Source organism: Lemur catta, chromosome 23, assembly GCF_020740605.2.
Source record: "Lemur catta isolate mLemCat1 chromosome 23, mLemCat1.pri, whole genome shotgun sequence".
Classification (NCBI taxonomy): domain Eukaryota; kingdom Metazoa; phylum Chordata; class Mammalia; order Primates; family Lemuridae; genus Lemur; species Lemur catta.
Genome location: NC_059150.1, coordinates 6976351 through 6993436, shown reverse-complemented (window position 1 = coordinate 6993436; position 17086 = coordinate 6976351). Strand labels below are relative to the sequence as shown.

The 17086-nt window shown below is 50.0% G+C and overlaps 1 protein-coding gene across 8 annotated transcripts in view; it reads right to left on the bottom strand.

Moving 5' to 3' along the window:
* Positions 1–3897: 3897 nt before the first annotated feature.
* SRGAP2 (SLIT-ROBO Rho GTPase activating protein 2) overlaps positions 3898–17086 on the bottom strand; it is a 218242-nt gene continuing 205053 nt past the window's right edge. For 2 of the 8 annotated variants that reach the window (XM_045536572.1, XM_045536573.1), the window contains exons 20-24: positions 15307–15487; positions 13380–13526; positions 10019–10057; positions 9469–9793; positions 3898–7251 (exon numbers count right to left, since the gene is read on the bottom strand). In XM_045536572.1, the coding sequence (XP_045392528.1) occupies positions 6868–7251; positions 9469–9793; positions 10019–10057; positions 13380–13526; positions 15307–15487 (1076 nt within the window). In that variant the 3' untranslated portion in view covers positions 3898–6867. Of the gene's footprint in view, positions 7252–8688; positions 8784–9468; positions 9794–10018; positions 10058–12258; positions 14260–15306; positions 15488–17086 lie in introns of those variants that run through there. The other 6 variants (XM_045536574.1, XM_045536575.1, XM_045536578.1 and 3 more) reach the window with 4 other exon arrangements.

The following is a 17086-nucleotide window of genomic DNA, read 5'->3' as shown; positions in this document are numbered from 1 at the left end:
GCAGAGCCCCCCTGCTGGCCCACAGGGACGTTTGGCTTTGGGAAGAAATCTCCCTTTGTTGTCTTAGGCCACCCACTGAGGTGCGCAGCATCGCCTATCCCTAAACATGTACCTATTTTCCCCATGAACCTGCTGGGTCCTCCCAGCGCTCTCCTTTCCTCTCTGCAGCAAGCACAGACTCTTTCCCTGCGCATCCATCACCCTCAAAGGCGACGTGTGTCCAGCTCCTACTAGGAAGCAGACACTGTCTGCCGACATGAAGGTGAGACCTAGGCATCCGCCAGGAGCCTGGGGGTCAGGGACAGCATGGGGAAGGGTATGAGACCTACACCTCAGCAGCCAGCGGTTTTGTGAACCCTGGTGGCGGGAGGCGGGTTGGGGGAGGAAGGAGGTTGAGAAAGGCTTGCCAGGAGAAGGCTGCCTGGACTTTGGTGAGACAGGAGTGAGGTGGAGAAGAGGGGGCTGGAGGGAGGGAGTCCAGGCGGTGCGCGCACGTGCGGATCCAGTTCCCTTGGGCATCCTCTGTGGGGTCACATCCTCCGTGAGGACGACATGAGGCATGCCTTGCCTGTGCCCCAGCTGGGGGGGGGTCCGTCCCGGGAGGCGCAGGAGCCTGGTGGGCCCCTGAAGGGAAGGAGAAGGCCCTGAGAGGCCTCGCCACGTTTCCCTGAGTGGCTCTGAGGAGTCATAGAAACAGAAGTGGCAATCCAAAGTCCTACGAGGACCAGAGGCAGGAATACGACGGTCTTTGATGGCAGCTCTCCGGGAAAACGTTTCACATCTGCCTTCTCCAAACAGGCTGAGGGGTGTAGGGGAAGGGCGGGAGCTAGTGACATCCTCATAGAGGTGTGAGTCCTGAGTCTGACCACTTATTCTGGGTGACCTTGAGCCCGTCACTCAACCCTCCTCACTGAGTGGGTGTGAAAACAAGGTGAGACAAAGTGCCTGGTGCCTGGTATGCTCTGAGTAGGTATTAGTTGCTTTTTCTGCCCCTACAGGGCCTGAGCCAGCTTTTCAGAGCCAACTCCCCTGCCAGTGCCTTAAAGGGGAGGGGAGAGAAGGATGGTGGGGGGTTATGTGGAAGAGGTTGGGGGTGGCATTTCAGGGACAGTGAGTACTCGCTGTGCTCGGTCACAGGTACGAAGGGCTCAGTGACGAGGTCTCAGAGCCCAGCTCCTTGCCACTTTCAGGAGTCAGCTCTGGCTGGGAGCTCTGGGTGCGGGAGGGACACACATTGCAGCCAGGCCTGGAGCTACTCCCCCAGCAGTGGGAACAGGAGCGGAGGGAGCAGCATCCGGGCCACTGAAGAAAATGGGTCCCTGTGCCCTCATGTGTCATCTTTCCTAGTCTGGAAAAGCAAGTAATTCAGACTCTTGACTCTTCAAAACTCCTCCGCAACATTCCCTCCCATGCTCTCAGCTAACGACCTTGAAACACAGGCAGCCATGGAAAGGGAGCTGCCTTGTTTCCTATCCCCACATCCATGCCTGCCTGTGTCTGTCCCCAGCCACCTGCCTTCCTCGCATGAGACAGGAGAAAGTGCTTCCTCCTGAGCCTTTTCTAGTGGCCATGGCCGACTCTTCCACTTGTGCCAAGTAACCCACCCCCCTCCCCGGCATACTGATTCTTCCCACCCTACCGGGTCCTGCCCACTGAGCAAACGTGCCTCAGTGCTGTCCACCTTCAAAACAAAAATCTGGCCCCTTGACTCCTCTCCATGCTCCCCGTTCAAGAGCTGTCAAGAGTTACTGCCTCCTCTTCCCTTCCCATCTGCTGCCTACCCCACTCTCATGGAGCTCATCTCCCCTCTCCTGAAAATGCTCTTGTCCAGGTCACCAAATAAATGATTCCCTTTCTATTCCAGCCTCATCTTACCCCAATGGCATCCAACAGTTGATCCTTCCTCCTTTGTTGAAACATTTCCTTCTCTTGGTTTCTGTGACCCTGTGTTCTCCCAGCCACCTACCTCATTGTCACTTGCTCTTTCTGTCTTCTTCACTGGCTCCCTCGCTCCTCTGCTGGATTTCTAATTACTGGGACCTTCTCTTTATTCCGCCTACACGTTCTTCCCAGGACTCTGTTTGAATACATCTGTGGTGTAATAGCTCCTCATATGTTTAGAGTATGATCTCTCCCTACAACTCCAGATTCATATGTCCGAGTGTCTGTCTGATATTTCCACTGGGATGTCTATTAGTCAGCGCAACCTTACCAGGCCCAACACGATTCTTGATTTCCTGCATCACTCCTTCCCACCAATGGCTTTCCCCAGGCACTCACTATCTTACTACATTGTTTCATTTTCAGAGTAACAGTTACTTTGCTTTATCTGCCCTCCCTCCCTGCCTGCATTGCTCCTTCCCACCAATGGCTTTCCCCAGGCACTCACTATCTTATTACATTGTTTCATTTTCAGAGTAACAGTTACTTTGCTTTATTTATCTGCCCTCCCTGATTAGAAAGAAAGCTCCATTACCTGTTTCTTCAGTTCAATACTATACGACAGTGCTCGCACAGAGGCTTCAAGTTCATTAACTGACTAAATGCTTGAGTCTGTAGCATATGGAATATGCCAAGGTTGCTAACTTCGGAGTAAAAGGCAACATCACATACCTATGGATATAAACATTTAGATTAGATAATAATCCTAAAGACTGTTTCCTAAATTCATACCTCCATGATCTCCTTTTCTGGTTTCTGTCTGGATGGATTGGGCTTGCGTTTTGACTGTGCTTGTTACCACTAGTTTCCATCACGCTCCCATCAGAATATATGAGACGAATGAAGAGGCCCTAAAACGCATGGCCCACCTTTGCCTTGGGACCCTCTGAAAAGGCTCCTTGGTCCTCTGCTCACAGCCTAAGAACTGGCTCCATCTCACAGCTACTTTGGGGTGTTCCGGGCCATCCGCGCCCCAACTCCACTCAGGGAGTGAGAACTGTTCGTACCACAGGGTGGCAGAACAGCCTTGGCTCTCACTTCCACAAGGCCAAGGCAAGAAGAGCTCGAGATGCAGCTCTTCCTTTAAAAGAGGGGTGTCGGGGGGAGATGACAGGTTGGAAGGGCATGACAGAGCTGGATAACAGACAGAGATGACAAACCTCACAAGAGGATGTCAAGTGTCTGGTGTAAGGCTGGGGGTAGGATTCCTTGTGTTACCACTGAACACAGGGTACCCCCTTGGATGTGAGAGATGTGACCCATCCCTGGGGCATGTGGTATCAGAATAAGCCTATGGCAAACCTAGGCTCTAGGATTCGTTTGAAGTTGTTACCTTTGAATAACTGTACCCTTGAACTTACGCTCTGCTAGAATCAAAATCTAAAGGCGAGAAAGCATCTCCTTTGTCCCCTGCCCCCACCAACAGTGCTGGCATATTGGGTAGCTCTTCTTGGGGGAAGACTGCCGAGGGCAGAATGACTCAGGGCTCTGGTTGTGGAAGAAACAGAACCTCTGGTCCGCTTTGGTTGTAGCTGGCAAAGTTTCCATGTAACTTCTTAGGCCTCACCCCTCCCAAGTGAGGAAATCTGACTGGAGACAGAAATGAGAACAGTCCTCATTGAAAACAGGGAAGGAGGATTCTGTGAAGGAGATGGTTCTCATGGCAACAGGCTGCCCAATGGTGAGCTGGAAGACTTTCTACAAAACCTCTTAGGCTGCACCATAGGCTGAATGGAAATGCAGGTGGGGGCAAGGGGGGTGGGGGGACCCACAATCTAAACGCAACTCTGCCTGCCTTGGTGAGGGAGGGAGAGGGTGGCTGGCTCTAAGGTCATCTCATTTCTCTGTTGCCAGGCAGGGCTCTGTTAGTACAGACGAATCAAAATCCCTCCTGGGCAGCTGCACTCCTGAATCAGTGATTTCAGAGAGTAAGGAAGGGATATGAACTGCAGCATCGAAACCTAAAAATGTATTTTATTTTGAAGTTGTGCTTTGGATTTTCCCCAATCCAACATCTGTTGAGTGACAGTCTTAGGTTCACACAAAGCATCTCCAAGCATACATACAATATTCCAGTTATCAACACTATTGTAAAGAATATACCATTTTACACAAATGTGACATACAAGTCAGACGCCACAACATTGCAATTCCCTGGAAGATCTAACTTCTCTTCTGCACGTGAAGTACATACACACCAGCCCTTCCAGTGCTCTGTTCATCCTGACGCTGGCGTCATCGCTCCTCATCTCCTTGGGGAGAAACCAGGGCGCCCTGAGGAGGTTGGCTGAGACCAGTGTTTCCAGTTTATAGGCTGCTGGCTACAAACTCCTCTGTTTTTCCAAACTGGGATGCTGGTAGCCCCACCCCACCCCTCTTCCCCGAAGACTGACCCCCTTCAGAGTCCACACCAGGAAAAGGATCCACGCCACGAGGGGCAGAGCGGGGCTCCTTGGAGCATCATGCTGGTTTCGGCAAGCATATCTGAGGAAGACTGGTCTCCCTAGGCCCTGGGTGGCCAGCTCCTTTTGGCTTTTCGGTGTAAAATCACAGTGTGCAACCTCAATTCCAGTTGATCGTAGTGAACTCTGCCGAGAAGGACTCTCCTTCTATCGGTTCCTAGTCCTCTCGACAGGACCATCTCACGGGTGTCAGGAGCACCAGAGATGGGGAAGACAGCTCTGCTCCCAGAGTTGGGTTGAGCAGGTGACCACTCACACACTGTTCAGTCCATGATGCGAGTCAACAGCAGACGGACACTGACCAGGGGGTGGTGAACACAAGTCATGTACAGGGTTGAAAGAGAAATAAGGCAGGAGCAACAGAACAGGCCCAAAGCGTTGTCATCCAGAAAGCTTTGCTTTTACTTTCTTAGAGGGGAGTGGGCTGGAGAGAGGGGGACAGGGCAGGTGTGGGTACCAGTTTTGATCAGTTGGATTAGAAGGAATGTAAAGTGAAGGGTAGGGCTCCTTTCCAGCAAGGAAACAGCTCCTTGAGTATGAAAGCCCCCTGTTGGCTGAGGACCTGTGCAAGCCCAGGTGACAGACCGGTAAACGGGGCAACAAAAGCCAAGAATCCAAAGGCTTGTAAGTTGCCTCTTGCAGACCGACTCACTTTACTGAAGGAGTTCTTTGGTTCTCCCTTCTAGCTCGGGGAACGGGTTCCCTGGTGCCGCAGGTTATAGCCTTCTCAGTGGTGGCTTCCCACAAAGCTCCCCTTTCCCTTCACACAGAATGACAAAAAAACCCCACCACGTTCTCTAGATCCAACTACCAACTTCACAGCTTGGTCCAAAAAGGATCTCTTCTAGGTGAAAGATAAGAAAACAGACTTACCTACCTGACTGGCAACACACCATCTCTCCTAAACTACGGAAGATATAATAATAAGCTAAAATAAAAGCACAGCTTGAAAACCAGAAAACATGGAGAAGAGGAATGAGTTTCAGCTTCTCTCGAGTTGCTGTCTGAGACCCACGAGCCTGGACGTGAATGTCTGCAGTCCTGGGACTCCTGGGGTAGCATGACGCTGGGGGACCCAGGACCATAGGCACCGGGTTTGCAGACTGAACTGGAGCAGACAAGGGTGTCATTTTTGCATTTTGGAGGGGATTCAGAAAAAAGGCCAAAAGAGAACCAAACTATTCAGCATCCAATTTTTAATTTTGCTCTAGATTCTGGCTTTGGGAAGGCTTTAGAGCCTGTGAGGTCAAAAGTACCCTTAGTTGTCCTTGTTTGGATAAATGGAAACTGGTTTTAAGGGACAGTGTCTCTCTTTAATCTAACTAGGGCTCTCCAAGCCCCTGTTGGTCCCTGAAGAGAGACCTTATAAGATAACTTAAACTAAGAAGTGAACTTAAAATAAGTTTTCATTTGGGAACAATTTTTGGGTTAGCAAAGCTGAATTCAATTTTTTAAAAGAAGAATGAATTTAATGTTTTAAGCGCCAAAACCAAAAGTAGGAGGAAGAGGACCCATTTCTTACTTTTTCCAAACCTGCCATAAACACAACAAAACTCTCTTAAGACTCTTTACCCTAAAAGGAACCAGCTATAAAACTGTCTTATACAGGAAAATGTCTTAAATGGAAAATGGTCCATCAGAGAAAAAGATAGGAACCCGGGAAATGTCTATACATTCAGAAAAACTTTAAAAGCTCCTTAATAAGATCGGAGTGTACTTCTAGAGGATGGAGGAGAGCAAGAGCAAACACCAATGACCAATTCACACCAACAGAAAGAAGACAGAGAGAAAGCCCCCAACCCCAAACAGGTCACAGGTTTGTCCCATCCTGTGACATTTCGTATGATGGAGAGATCTCCAAGGCCAGGTTCTCTGGCCCAGACAGAACAAAGTTTGTAACGGAAACAGAGACCCCTGGTGGCCTGTGTGTGAACTGCCACAATAACTTACAAAGAGACTGGTCTATGACCAGAAGAGGGTACACATGCCAGAGACTAGAAAACCTACATGTGTGTGTGTGTGTGTGTAAGATGAAGAATGGACTATATATGATTCTCTAAATCAGTACCCAAAACAAGATGCCACTGAGAGCTAGATGGCAGTAGCCAACCATCTGGTCAAGGCATCCCCTTGGTCTGAGGGGACTGAGACTTGAGCTCACGTCCTTCTGACTCGCCTCGCCAGATTTCACAGTGACCCGATAATGAACGACTCTGTCTCTGGCTAACCTAAGAACGGCGCGGCCTGCAGCTGGCTGGGTTACGACCACTGGGGGAAGCGGAGGGCAGTGGGAAGGGAAGGGAAAGGAGATAACGAGGGGTTCATTCTCAAGGTTTTGGGGGATGGGGAGGCTAATTCCTGCAAGAACAACTTAGAATCTAATTTTCAACTGAAGTCCCCAAGCTAGTTAAATAGGAAGATTTTAATAACAGTCCCCTTGCCTAGAACAATTAAATTATATGCCTCAGACAGTACAAGACTTGTCAGTAGACTGTGGGGAAGCTGAGGAGTTGACACCGGGGCTAGTGGCGTTTGTTTTGGGGAAGACGGTGGGCTTGGGCCGCGTGGCTGGTGGTTTGACCGGGGCAGCCATCTTGACAGACTTGACAGGCCGGAAGGTGCAGGCGATGTCCCCAGCGGTACTGGCGCTGCGCTGGAAGGTGGGCTCGGGGTCTTTGAGGAGCTGTGTGTGCAGGGGGCTGGAGGGCTCCGACGTGGGGGCCACCACCGGGGAGGTTTTGAGGGGCTCCAAGGTGTCCAGAACCACATCGGGGGTGTGCTTGACACTGCTCTGCCGCTCTAGCTCCCGCAGCTCGTTCAGGGCCGAGTTCATTGTTGTCTCGATATCCTGCAAAACAGGAAAAAGAAGGAGGTGAGGCCAATGAAGGGAGGACTCCCCAAGGATCCTATTTCAACAACAGAGGCCAAGTCATGAAGAGACCAACTGTCCAGATTACTGCACTTGGCCCCAAATCCTGACAATGAGAATGCTCAGCATGTGGGAAAGGGGGACAGAGGGATTTTCACTATCCTGAGGTGTTTCCCTTTAGCAAGAGTGCTTGAGACGTTCTCAAAATGGAGACCTTGGGTTTTAGAGACAGGTACTGAAATATTTGTGGACGAAATGACACGCCCAGTGGGGAGGGGAAAGGTGGGGGAACTAAGGGTGGCCAGGAGTTTGCTCAGGAGTACATGGGGACTCACTATCTGATTCTCTTTACTTTGGGTAGGTTTGAAATTGTACGTAATAACCAACTTACAAAAAGTGGTAGAGATGAAGTATGATTTTTATTCTCTTGGACTTCAAGGCCAAAGGGTAAGAGGGTTAGTCTTTCCTCCCCGGGGGCTGAGGAAAGTTTCGGGAGACCGGTCCCTTACGATTCATCAGGACACCTCCCCTGGCCCCTCCTCCCCGACTCATGGAAGTGTCCAACTTGAAACCATTTTCATCTACCCATCACCATGGGAGGCGACCAAACAGTGACCAGGAGGGGGCGCCAAAGCCCACATAGGTGAATTGCCTGGAGCACTTCAGATCTTAAAGAGCAGTCCCAGCCCAGGGGCTCAAGGCAGAACCAAGAACCTTTGTAAGCAAGCCAGCTGCCTCCCAGAGAGACCTCCCAGCTCCCCCCTCCCTCCCACAAACTTGTGTCTCCCACCCCCAAACCGCCACAGGACTCCTCCTTGGGATTAGGCTCACATCGAAAGATTCTATGTTCCAAGCAAAGGCCCCTGGTTAAGGTTTCTTTGTCCTACAGAGCGATTCATGCTTTCTGTTGACAGCGATTCAATTTTTTTTAATAAAAAATTTTTAATTATTATGGGTACATAACAGTTGTTTATCTTTATAGGGTACATGTGATGTTCTGATACAGGCAGTGGTTCAATTTCATTCACTCATCCCCATGACATTCTCAAGCCCTTAAAATGCTCAGGAAGAACTCCTCCTTCCTCAGTCATGCTCTGCAGTCTGTCTCAGCTGTGCACCTTTTCCTGACATTCCTACTAATGCCTGGCCAAGGGGGGAGCCGGGAGGATTCCCGCGGTGCAAGGCAGATTGCAGCCAAGAGCTTAAACAGAGGCACAGAACAGAAAGCTAGCAAAGCAAGACATCTCAGGCCCGTAGCTCAACACTGGGCTTGCCAGGTTCACCTCCTTAAGCAGAGCACCACGATTAAGCCAATAGAGACCATGCCCAGCCTCTATCGCCCCCTGGAAGATGGGGTGAGGAGAATCTCAACTCGGTTGAGACATAAGAGGGCAACAGTGAGCCCTTAGTTCCTACCTGGTCTAATGAAAATTATATAGTTGGGAGAGACGTCTGAGTGAACTGCTTGGAGTGGCCCCGGTAGTCGGATTTTTAGAGATGGGGTTGGATCTCTAATATTTCATGGAAAACAGACAGTCATCAGTGTGATGCGTACACGGAAGGAAGACCCTGCAATCAGGAAGCTCATCTCCACTGCATCTTGAGGTTTGGCCTGGACATCCTTTCGGTACCAGAGCTCTCAGCAGCCAGAGTATTTCTGGGCCTTTAAGACCAGGTACAGATTGTTTCAATTATATATTAATTGCTTTATAGATCAGAGAAAGGTGCAGATTGTTGATTGATCATCTACCCACTGGGTACCGGAGAACAGCCTTAGGCATTGGGATGAGGGGGATGATCAGAGCGATATAAAAATGTGGCCAGAGTGATATCTGAGCCTCAATACTCGGGCAGTTTCATTAAAGGGTCTGAGACCCAAAACCTGGGCTGAATGGACTCTATCAAAATACTACAATTACTGGCCTTAAAAATTAAAACATTCTTGCAAATAGCCAGTGTGAGCAAGAAGCCAGAATTCTTTTATTCTGTCTTCATGTTCTTCTTGGGGAGAGACGGACAGGCAGATTGCTGGTTAAGCCATCTTATTGGGTCCACATGTCCAAGCGTGGACACGGATTTGGTATATAATGTACAAAATATCATTTTGTTTCAAGTCCTGTAATCACTAGCATGGGCTGCACTAAGTGGTAGTGACGAGTATAGACTCATGCTGTTTGTCCAGGAGCCCTCAGTTACCTGTGCAATGACCTCAGGGTCCATGGGCCGATGGTTATTGAAGCTTTTTGACCTTCCCGCTGTGGCAGTCTTCCGGATCTGGGGACTGTCCAGCCGATTCTTCAGGGATGAATGGCGGCTGATGGAGTTGAGGCTCCCGTGCCCACTGATGGAACACTTTTCTGCCCCTTCTTTGGGTAGACTCTGGCTCAAGATGGGTTGGGAGGATGGGCGGCAGGTAGCCCCCACCCCCGGGGAGGAGGAGTCAGTCAGGGAACTGCTCAACCCATGGCTGTCACTCCGAAATGTTTTCCGGATGCTCCCAGATTCTGGACGCTTCCTTTGCCTTTAATCACAAACAGAAAGGGCAGTGTGATCAGGGAGCCCTGGCTCCAAGGAAGCTAGAAAGAGTGAGGTGGGGCAGATAATGGCACCCAGGGGACTTCTGGAAGGAGAGGGACACAGAGTACATTCTCTCCTTAATGTCACTTTCTCTTGTATTCTCTCGTATTCTCCATGTCTCTATGCCCCTGCCACCCCCAACCTCGGCAAAGCAGAAATGGATACTTACTTGGTGGTTATGGGCTTTGAGTTCTCAAGATGTAAGGTGCTGTCAAAAAAATGGCTGGTTAAGTGAAAGTTTCTAATGGGAGATAGATTCATGGAAAGACCCTCTCCATTATCTGCTGTGAACAGAAACCCAAGGCCCCAGGTAGGAGAAGAAGTCTCACCATCACCAAGGAGGTGGGGAATTGCTGGTAAGAGGAGAGTTAACTTTTCAAATTTTAGATGTCTCTTGATCCAACGAGACTGTAATCATTTTGGGCTCTGGCAAGAGGCTGCTCTTGCTTATTTTGCAGACATGGAAGCAGAATAGTTTTCAAGAGGTAGCAATGCTGCGGAGTTAGGGCCCAGTTTGTGCATTTTCTTAGTGTGGAAGTTCATCTACATGACTCCTAAGTCACCCAGCACTGGGTTGAGCCCTAGCTCTGGGTCAGTTTGTTTCAGATCGCTGAGGGCTCTCACACAAAAGGGCTTGTCAGAATCCTGGTTAGATGGGTGTTGCCTGCTGCTGAATAATTTCATTTTCTCTTGGAATCAGATTTTAAAGGACCTATTCTAAGAAGCAATGAAACTTCTGGTCCACATGGCAGCTGGACAGCTCTGATCTTGAATCTACTAAGGGAGATTGAGACTGAGGCTGGAGTTGAGGGTGGAAGGAGGGAAGGGGTAGGATTCTGAAGCTAAGGAGTGGTCGGTGTATGAGGCAGGGACAGTCCTCTAAGCCAGTCTTGGTCCTACTCACCACTGAGGTCTTCCTCATCTTTCTGTCTCTGGGGCCTGGCCCAGGACCTGGCATATATGAGCTACTCCATGAATCCTGCCCTCTCGGCACTTTTAGCTTTGTGAGTCAGCCCGTCTCGAGTGGAAAAAGGATGTTCTCAGAGTCTTATAAGGCCCTGCTGAAATGACCCCTCCTCTGCAAAGATTTCCCTGGCACCGCTAACTCCAACTGCAGGCAGAATGGATCCCTCCCTCCTCTGTTCCTCCAGAGCGTCTATGACACTACATTTTAGTTACCTGTTCACATGGTCTTCACCTTGCCAGACTGTTGAGTTCTGAGACCAGGGGCCATGTCTTATTCATCTCTGAATAGCCAGCAGGAGTGCTTGGTACAACAGTAGATACTTAATAAATGCGTGGAATTAAATTGAAATGCCACACCCTCATAATTCTTTGCTGATTTTCTTTTTCCACTCAGGATGGCTGACTCACAAACTTAAAACTGCTGAGAAGGCAGATGTCTGGAGTGGCTGCAGGGTGCCCCCCCTCCCCCCGGGGCCAGGCCCCAGGGATGGAAAGATGAGGAAGACAGAGTTCCTGATTTCAAGGAGCTCAGTCTGGCGGGGGGTCTGAGTGCAGCATGAGCACCAAGAGGTACTCAAAATGCTTTGGGACATAGCATAAGGGCACCTGACTCAGTCCTGGGGAAGTTCGGGTGTCAGAAAAGCCTCCCTAAGGAGGTACATCTTTGGACTGAGTCTCGAAGGGAGAGGAGGAGTTGACCAGGTGAGGAGACGGCAGGCGTGGAGGCCCAGAGGTGCAAGAGAACCCGGGCACTCAGGAAGCTGAAGGAGCTTGGGAGGAGGGATGGGGTGAGCAAGAGGTCAGGCTGAAAGGCAGACTCGCTCCTAGGGCTGGACACGCCCGGGGCTGCTGCTTACCCACACACCAACGAGTACCTGCATAGGCCATGGTGACGGAGGCTTGTCCTCCACGAGCCCCATCAGGAGAAGCCTGACACCTCCAAGCAAGGAGCTCAAGAGAACCCTTCCCTTTCTACCAGATGTTCCTCTTTTGACTATTTCAGCTGTTATTCTCCACAATTTCTTTGTACAAATGGCATGAAATATATGATGGCTTAAAAATATTTACTTAACTAATTATTCAGCTCTCCCTCCACAAACCCCACCTTGGTTTCCAGGTTAACTATAGGCTTACGACCTTATGATTGTAGGCTTATATTATAACTAATGTAGGCTTGTAAATAAGGAAGAAAAATGTGACTAGCCCACAGTTACTTTATACTAGCTTGCCCTCCTAGCAGGGCAGTGCTGGAGGAAAATATAAAACCTCAATTTTTTTTTTTTTTTACTGGTCTGAATTAAATTATAACTATACTGAGTAAGTGATCTGAATAAACTACTTTACTAACTTGAAGGTGAACGAGATGGAAAAGAGCCACGTGCCCCAACCGCTCCCCCTGCTACAGTCTGGTTGGAAAAAAGCCAAGAGATCTGGGAAACCTGGTAGAGTTTAAAAACAACAAGCATCTTTTATTCTCCTTCCAGTCTCGGCGTCCAGAGGCTACGGTTAACAGGTTTTCAGAGTGCAAATCATTTCATTCCTCCAAAGCCAGAGGGGAATAAAACTGTACATCATCTCCAATCCATATTCATCAGGAGCACCCTGGAGCTGGTCGTCCTGCTGGCCCGGGGCCAAGTGTCAGGGGCTGGCGGAAAGAGGTCTGTAGGCTTTGGGACTTGGTGTCTGGCCCCTTGAGATGAGATTAGTTCTCCAATAACCTGAACACCTCTCGGGGAGGCAGCAGCACACGCAGGCGTGGAATCCCTCTAGCCGGCCAGACCGGGCGTGGGTGGAGTTCAAACCCCAGGATGTTGCTAACGGCCACAGTGAAAACTGGGGGGCAGAGGTAAGAGCCTGCTGGACAGGAGTGGGAATCCGCAGGGGGACTAAGGGGGAAGGATGATACACAGGGCTAACGCAGTAGGAGGAAAATGAAAACTGATTTTCCCTCGTGAAGGGGCAGAGTAAAGAGGAGCCAGGGATCAGGCAGAGAGCAAAGAGCTCAGGACAAAGCTCTCCTTGGGGACATCGTGGTCTCCTTTCCTCCACAGGAGTGAATGCAGCAACAGACACATGATATTGAAATAAACCCACCTCGGCTGACATCAGCCTAGCAGGCGACACACACGAGACTGTGAATCTTTGCACAAACGAGGGTCAAGGGAGACAGATAACAGAGACTATCACGTGAGAAAAACTGGAGAAGAGAAGGCACCTCTGAGAAACAGTCCAAACCAGGTTGCATAAAGTGACCAAAGCTTTGGCCAGAGTTTTAGCCAGAAGCCTGCCAGGAAAGTCTGGGCTGACAGACTGTGGGAACACACAAAAGAGCACCGTTCCACAGCACAAGGGCAGCTAGCTGGAGACCCGGGCTGGTCCCCGAGGCCCGTAGAAGCTTCCTCAGCCCTGTCCGCCTTGCAGCAGCAATGAACGCATGCAAACTGTTAGGCCGGGGGAGCCGGGACCCTCTGTGCAGCGCAGGAATGGAGAGGGGGTTAGGCCAGAGGGTGACGCTAGGTGTGGCAAGTCATTCAGGGGAGCAGAAAATGAAAAGCAGAGCTTACTTGTTGATGTTTGCAAGATAAATATCGGCTACATGACCCCCACTGGGACAGCTGGCCCCCGCTCTGGCTGTCACCTTTTCTTCAGGTGGCTCAGAAATGACCTCAATCTCAGACTTGGGGCTGGACCTCTCCACGACACCGTCCTCGCTGGGGGAGAAGGGGCAGGCAGGCAGGGAGGAGGGAAAACAACAACAACACAAAAAGCAGTGTTAAATCGGCAAGATGGCCCCCCCGACACACACGCGACCCCACACAGCTCTGAGGCAGCAGCAACACCTGGCTGGGCTAGCTCTGTGAGCAGAGGCGAGGGAACCTAAGGGCTTTGGAGGGTTGTTTAAATAAAAATAAATAATCCGCTGAGTTCTGCGGGCTCCTCAGCTCCTCAGGAAAGCTTGGCTAGGGGACACCTGGTTCGAGGCATCTGCCTTCCACCCCACGCTGCTTTCTCGGGGCGGCCGTGCTGGGCCACCTCCTGGAGAAGGAGGCGGCGAGTCCAGGTTGTGGTTTATCTGCTGAGGTCCCGGGCACTGCCGGGTAAGGACAGTCAGCTCTGTGGTGGCTCTGGAGATGCCGGCGTCGAGGCAGGACACCGCCACACGCTGTCGTAGCGCATCTAGCCCCGCTTAGAGAGTCCGAGCTGGTCCCAGGTTTCTCCACTGCTCTCCTGGCCCCTCTGGCTACTGATGACAAAGAAAGCCCCTTCTCCCCCACAATTCATCTTCTCTTGATCCTGTAGTGAAGTCATAATGCTAAATTTGGGAGGGTCCTGTCCACGCACAGATTGCCACCAGGTTTGCGATGCTATCAACAGAGGGAGGATTTCCCTGCAGAACGAGCCGGGGAGAGGCTGGGAGGGTGCAGACTCATTCAGGATATCAACCTTTAAGAAACAATATTAAGGGAAGGACTAAAAACACTGACAGCATCGTATCCAAGGGAAGGGAGTTGGGGGCAGAGGCAGGGCAAAGGGACCGGGAGGCAGGCTTGGGTGGGCCCAGGGGACACTGCTTCACAGTGTGGGAACCAACCGATAACCCATCTGGGGAGATCTCTCTGGAGCCAGTTCAGGTTCCCTTTGTTCCCTGCCATCCTTTCCTTCCTCTCCCCCATCTTGCCCTAAACCAACCACATCTGGGTTAAAGGAATTGGGTCACTTCCATAAGGCTGCTTAAGCCAGATTTCTCCTGGAAAAGTAACTTGTCATTTTCATTTGCAAGTGGAAAAGTGCCACCAGCAGCTCAACAGGTTGGGGTTAGCACAGTTATTAAAAAAAAAGACAGAGAAGTAAAAATGTTTTCCCAGCCTGATCTTCCCAGAAAGGAAATGTAGGTGGTCAAATAAAAAACCCTGGCCCGGTGCGGTGGCTCAAGCCTGTAAATCCTAGCACTCTGGGAGGCTGAGGCAGGAGGACTGTTTGAGGTCAGGCGTTCGAGACCAGCCTGAGCAAGAGTGAGACCTCTCTCTACTAAAAATAGAAAAAAAATAGCAAGGCGTGGTGGTGCAAGCCTATCCTATAGTCCCAGCTACTGGTGAAGCTGAGGCAAGAGGATTGCTTGAACCCGAGAGTTTGCAGTTGCAGTGAGCTATGATGATGCCACTGCGCTCTAGCTGGGGCAGCAGAGCGAGACCCTGTCTCAAAAAAAAAAAAATAAATAAATAAATAAAAAACCCTCATTATTACTCATCAGGTATAAATGTGGATGAGCACTGGCTGGCAGATTTCTAAAATGACTGGATTGGGGGTGATTTGCAGGGGCACAGATACAGGGAAGATGTTCAAAAATTCTCTACTGAGGAGGCTGGAGGGGAAGAGGCGGCTTTCAAGGAACTGTGTGAGCCTTAGGACCACACTGGCGCCCCCTGGCGGTTGGTTTCCCTCATACAAATGAAGTCTCACTCCCACAGTGCAGCCAGGGGCCCAACGTACGTGTCTTGGACCACGATGTACTGATGGGGGATGAGTCCGTCGATGCCATTGTGCCGGCCTTCCCACCAGTCGTCGGAAGCCCGCTGGTAAAGCAGCAGCGATGCCCCCTTCTTGAAGGACAGCTCTCGGGCTGTCCGGCCCACGTAGTCAAACTTGGCAATGGCCTCGATGGGCTCACATTCTGAGAAGAGCAGAAAGGAAGGAAACACATGTTCTTGGGGCCTACAGACTCAGGAAACGGGGCGGAAAAGCCCAATTAGCTGAACTTACAGCGGAAGAGAACTTAGTGTGAAAAATAAGCTTTGGATGACCTACAAAGCAGGTAATTCTCATGTAGACTGTGCATTACCCTGAAAGCACTTGTATCCTGTTCCCTACCTTTGCACATGCTGTTCCCTGCAGTGGGAATCTTCTCTCTCATCTGCCTGATGAACACATCAAGACACAACTCAAACATCCCTGCTTCTCTGGTGTTTCCATAGCTCTGTAGGCTGAGCTCTATCATCAAACTTGCCATACTGTATTTCAAGCATTATTTCTTTTCCACCAATTGTAGAAAATTTATCATACTGCATTTTAAATATTTATTTATATTATTCATTCCTCCTAGTAGAACATGAACTTCTAGTCTCTATAAAGAGAAAATAAGTTGCTCAATCAACTTTCCAAGGAAAAAAATATGGAAATGTAGTTGGTGACCATTACACGGGAAAGTATACATTAATTTGAAAAATTAAGAGGGATTCACAAATGCAATGTATTTTTACTTTTGTGTGGCTTCTGTCTCCTCATATGTAAAATGGGGATAATAAGAGTGCCTTTGTCATGAAGTTCTTATGAAGAATCAATGAATTACAATTTGTAAAATGCTTGCAACAGCGTCCTGCCCTGGTAGGTGTTCTGTGTGCATGAGTCATTGTTGCCATCATCTTTATCTGTTCTGTGCTGTGGGCAGAGATCAGACAGTGAAAAGAAGGCTCCCAGAAACCTGGAACCTGAGATGAAAGTCAGCTATTCTGGGTAGCAGAGAGAAAGGCTGACTAAAAACAAGACTATGCCTAGACAGCCCCGGCTGCTGGGTCTGCTCCTGAGCAGACAGGGCCAGCGATTTCACTGCAGGAGGCTGATCAAAGAAGGCCTGTCTACACATCCCAATCTCAGTTCTTTCTCCACAGCCTCGGGTACGTCACTTGACCTCTTTGACCTTCATTTTCTCCACTATAAAATAGCGGCCATATCTATTTCACTAGGGATTAAAGAGATAACATATATAAAGCCTCTAACAGCTCTGGGCACAAGGTAGGCTCTAACCCAATACTAATTTCCCTAGTTCACCTACTCCCCTCCTAGAATGTGGCAAATGATCATACTGATCCTTCTTACATCAGGATCTAAATAAGGCAGTCCTAATTTTTTCTCCTTTAGAAGTTGGCCTAGGATTGCAGAATTCCCAGCAAGGCAGGGAGCAGGGAAAGCTCTGCAGACTGTGCCATTTCATTCTCGTGCCCAGAAAATTCTGAGGCCCCTTGTCAGCTGCTGAGACTTTCAGAGCCCAAATGACCCAGAAATGGAGGTGTGGGATTGTTGGATGGAGGGGAAAATGTGCTGGCGGGACAGACCCTAATAAATCACGGGCACCGCAGAGGGGCCTGAGGATGACAGCCGGGCATTCCGCCCCCGATGCACACCCACCGGGCTGCTCAGCGCTCGCCTGTCTGCGCTTTGGAAAGGGTCAATTTTTCCAGTCGGCAGGCGTGAAGGCGTGTGGTTTCTGCATCCT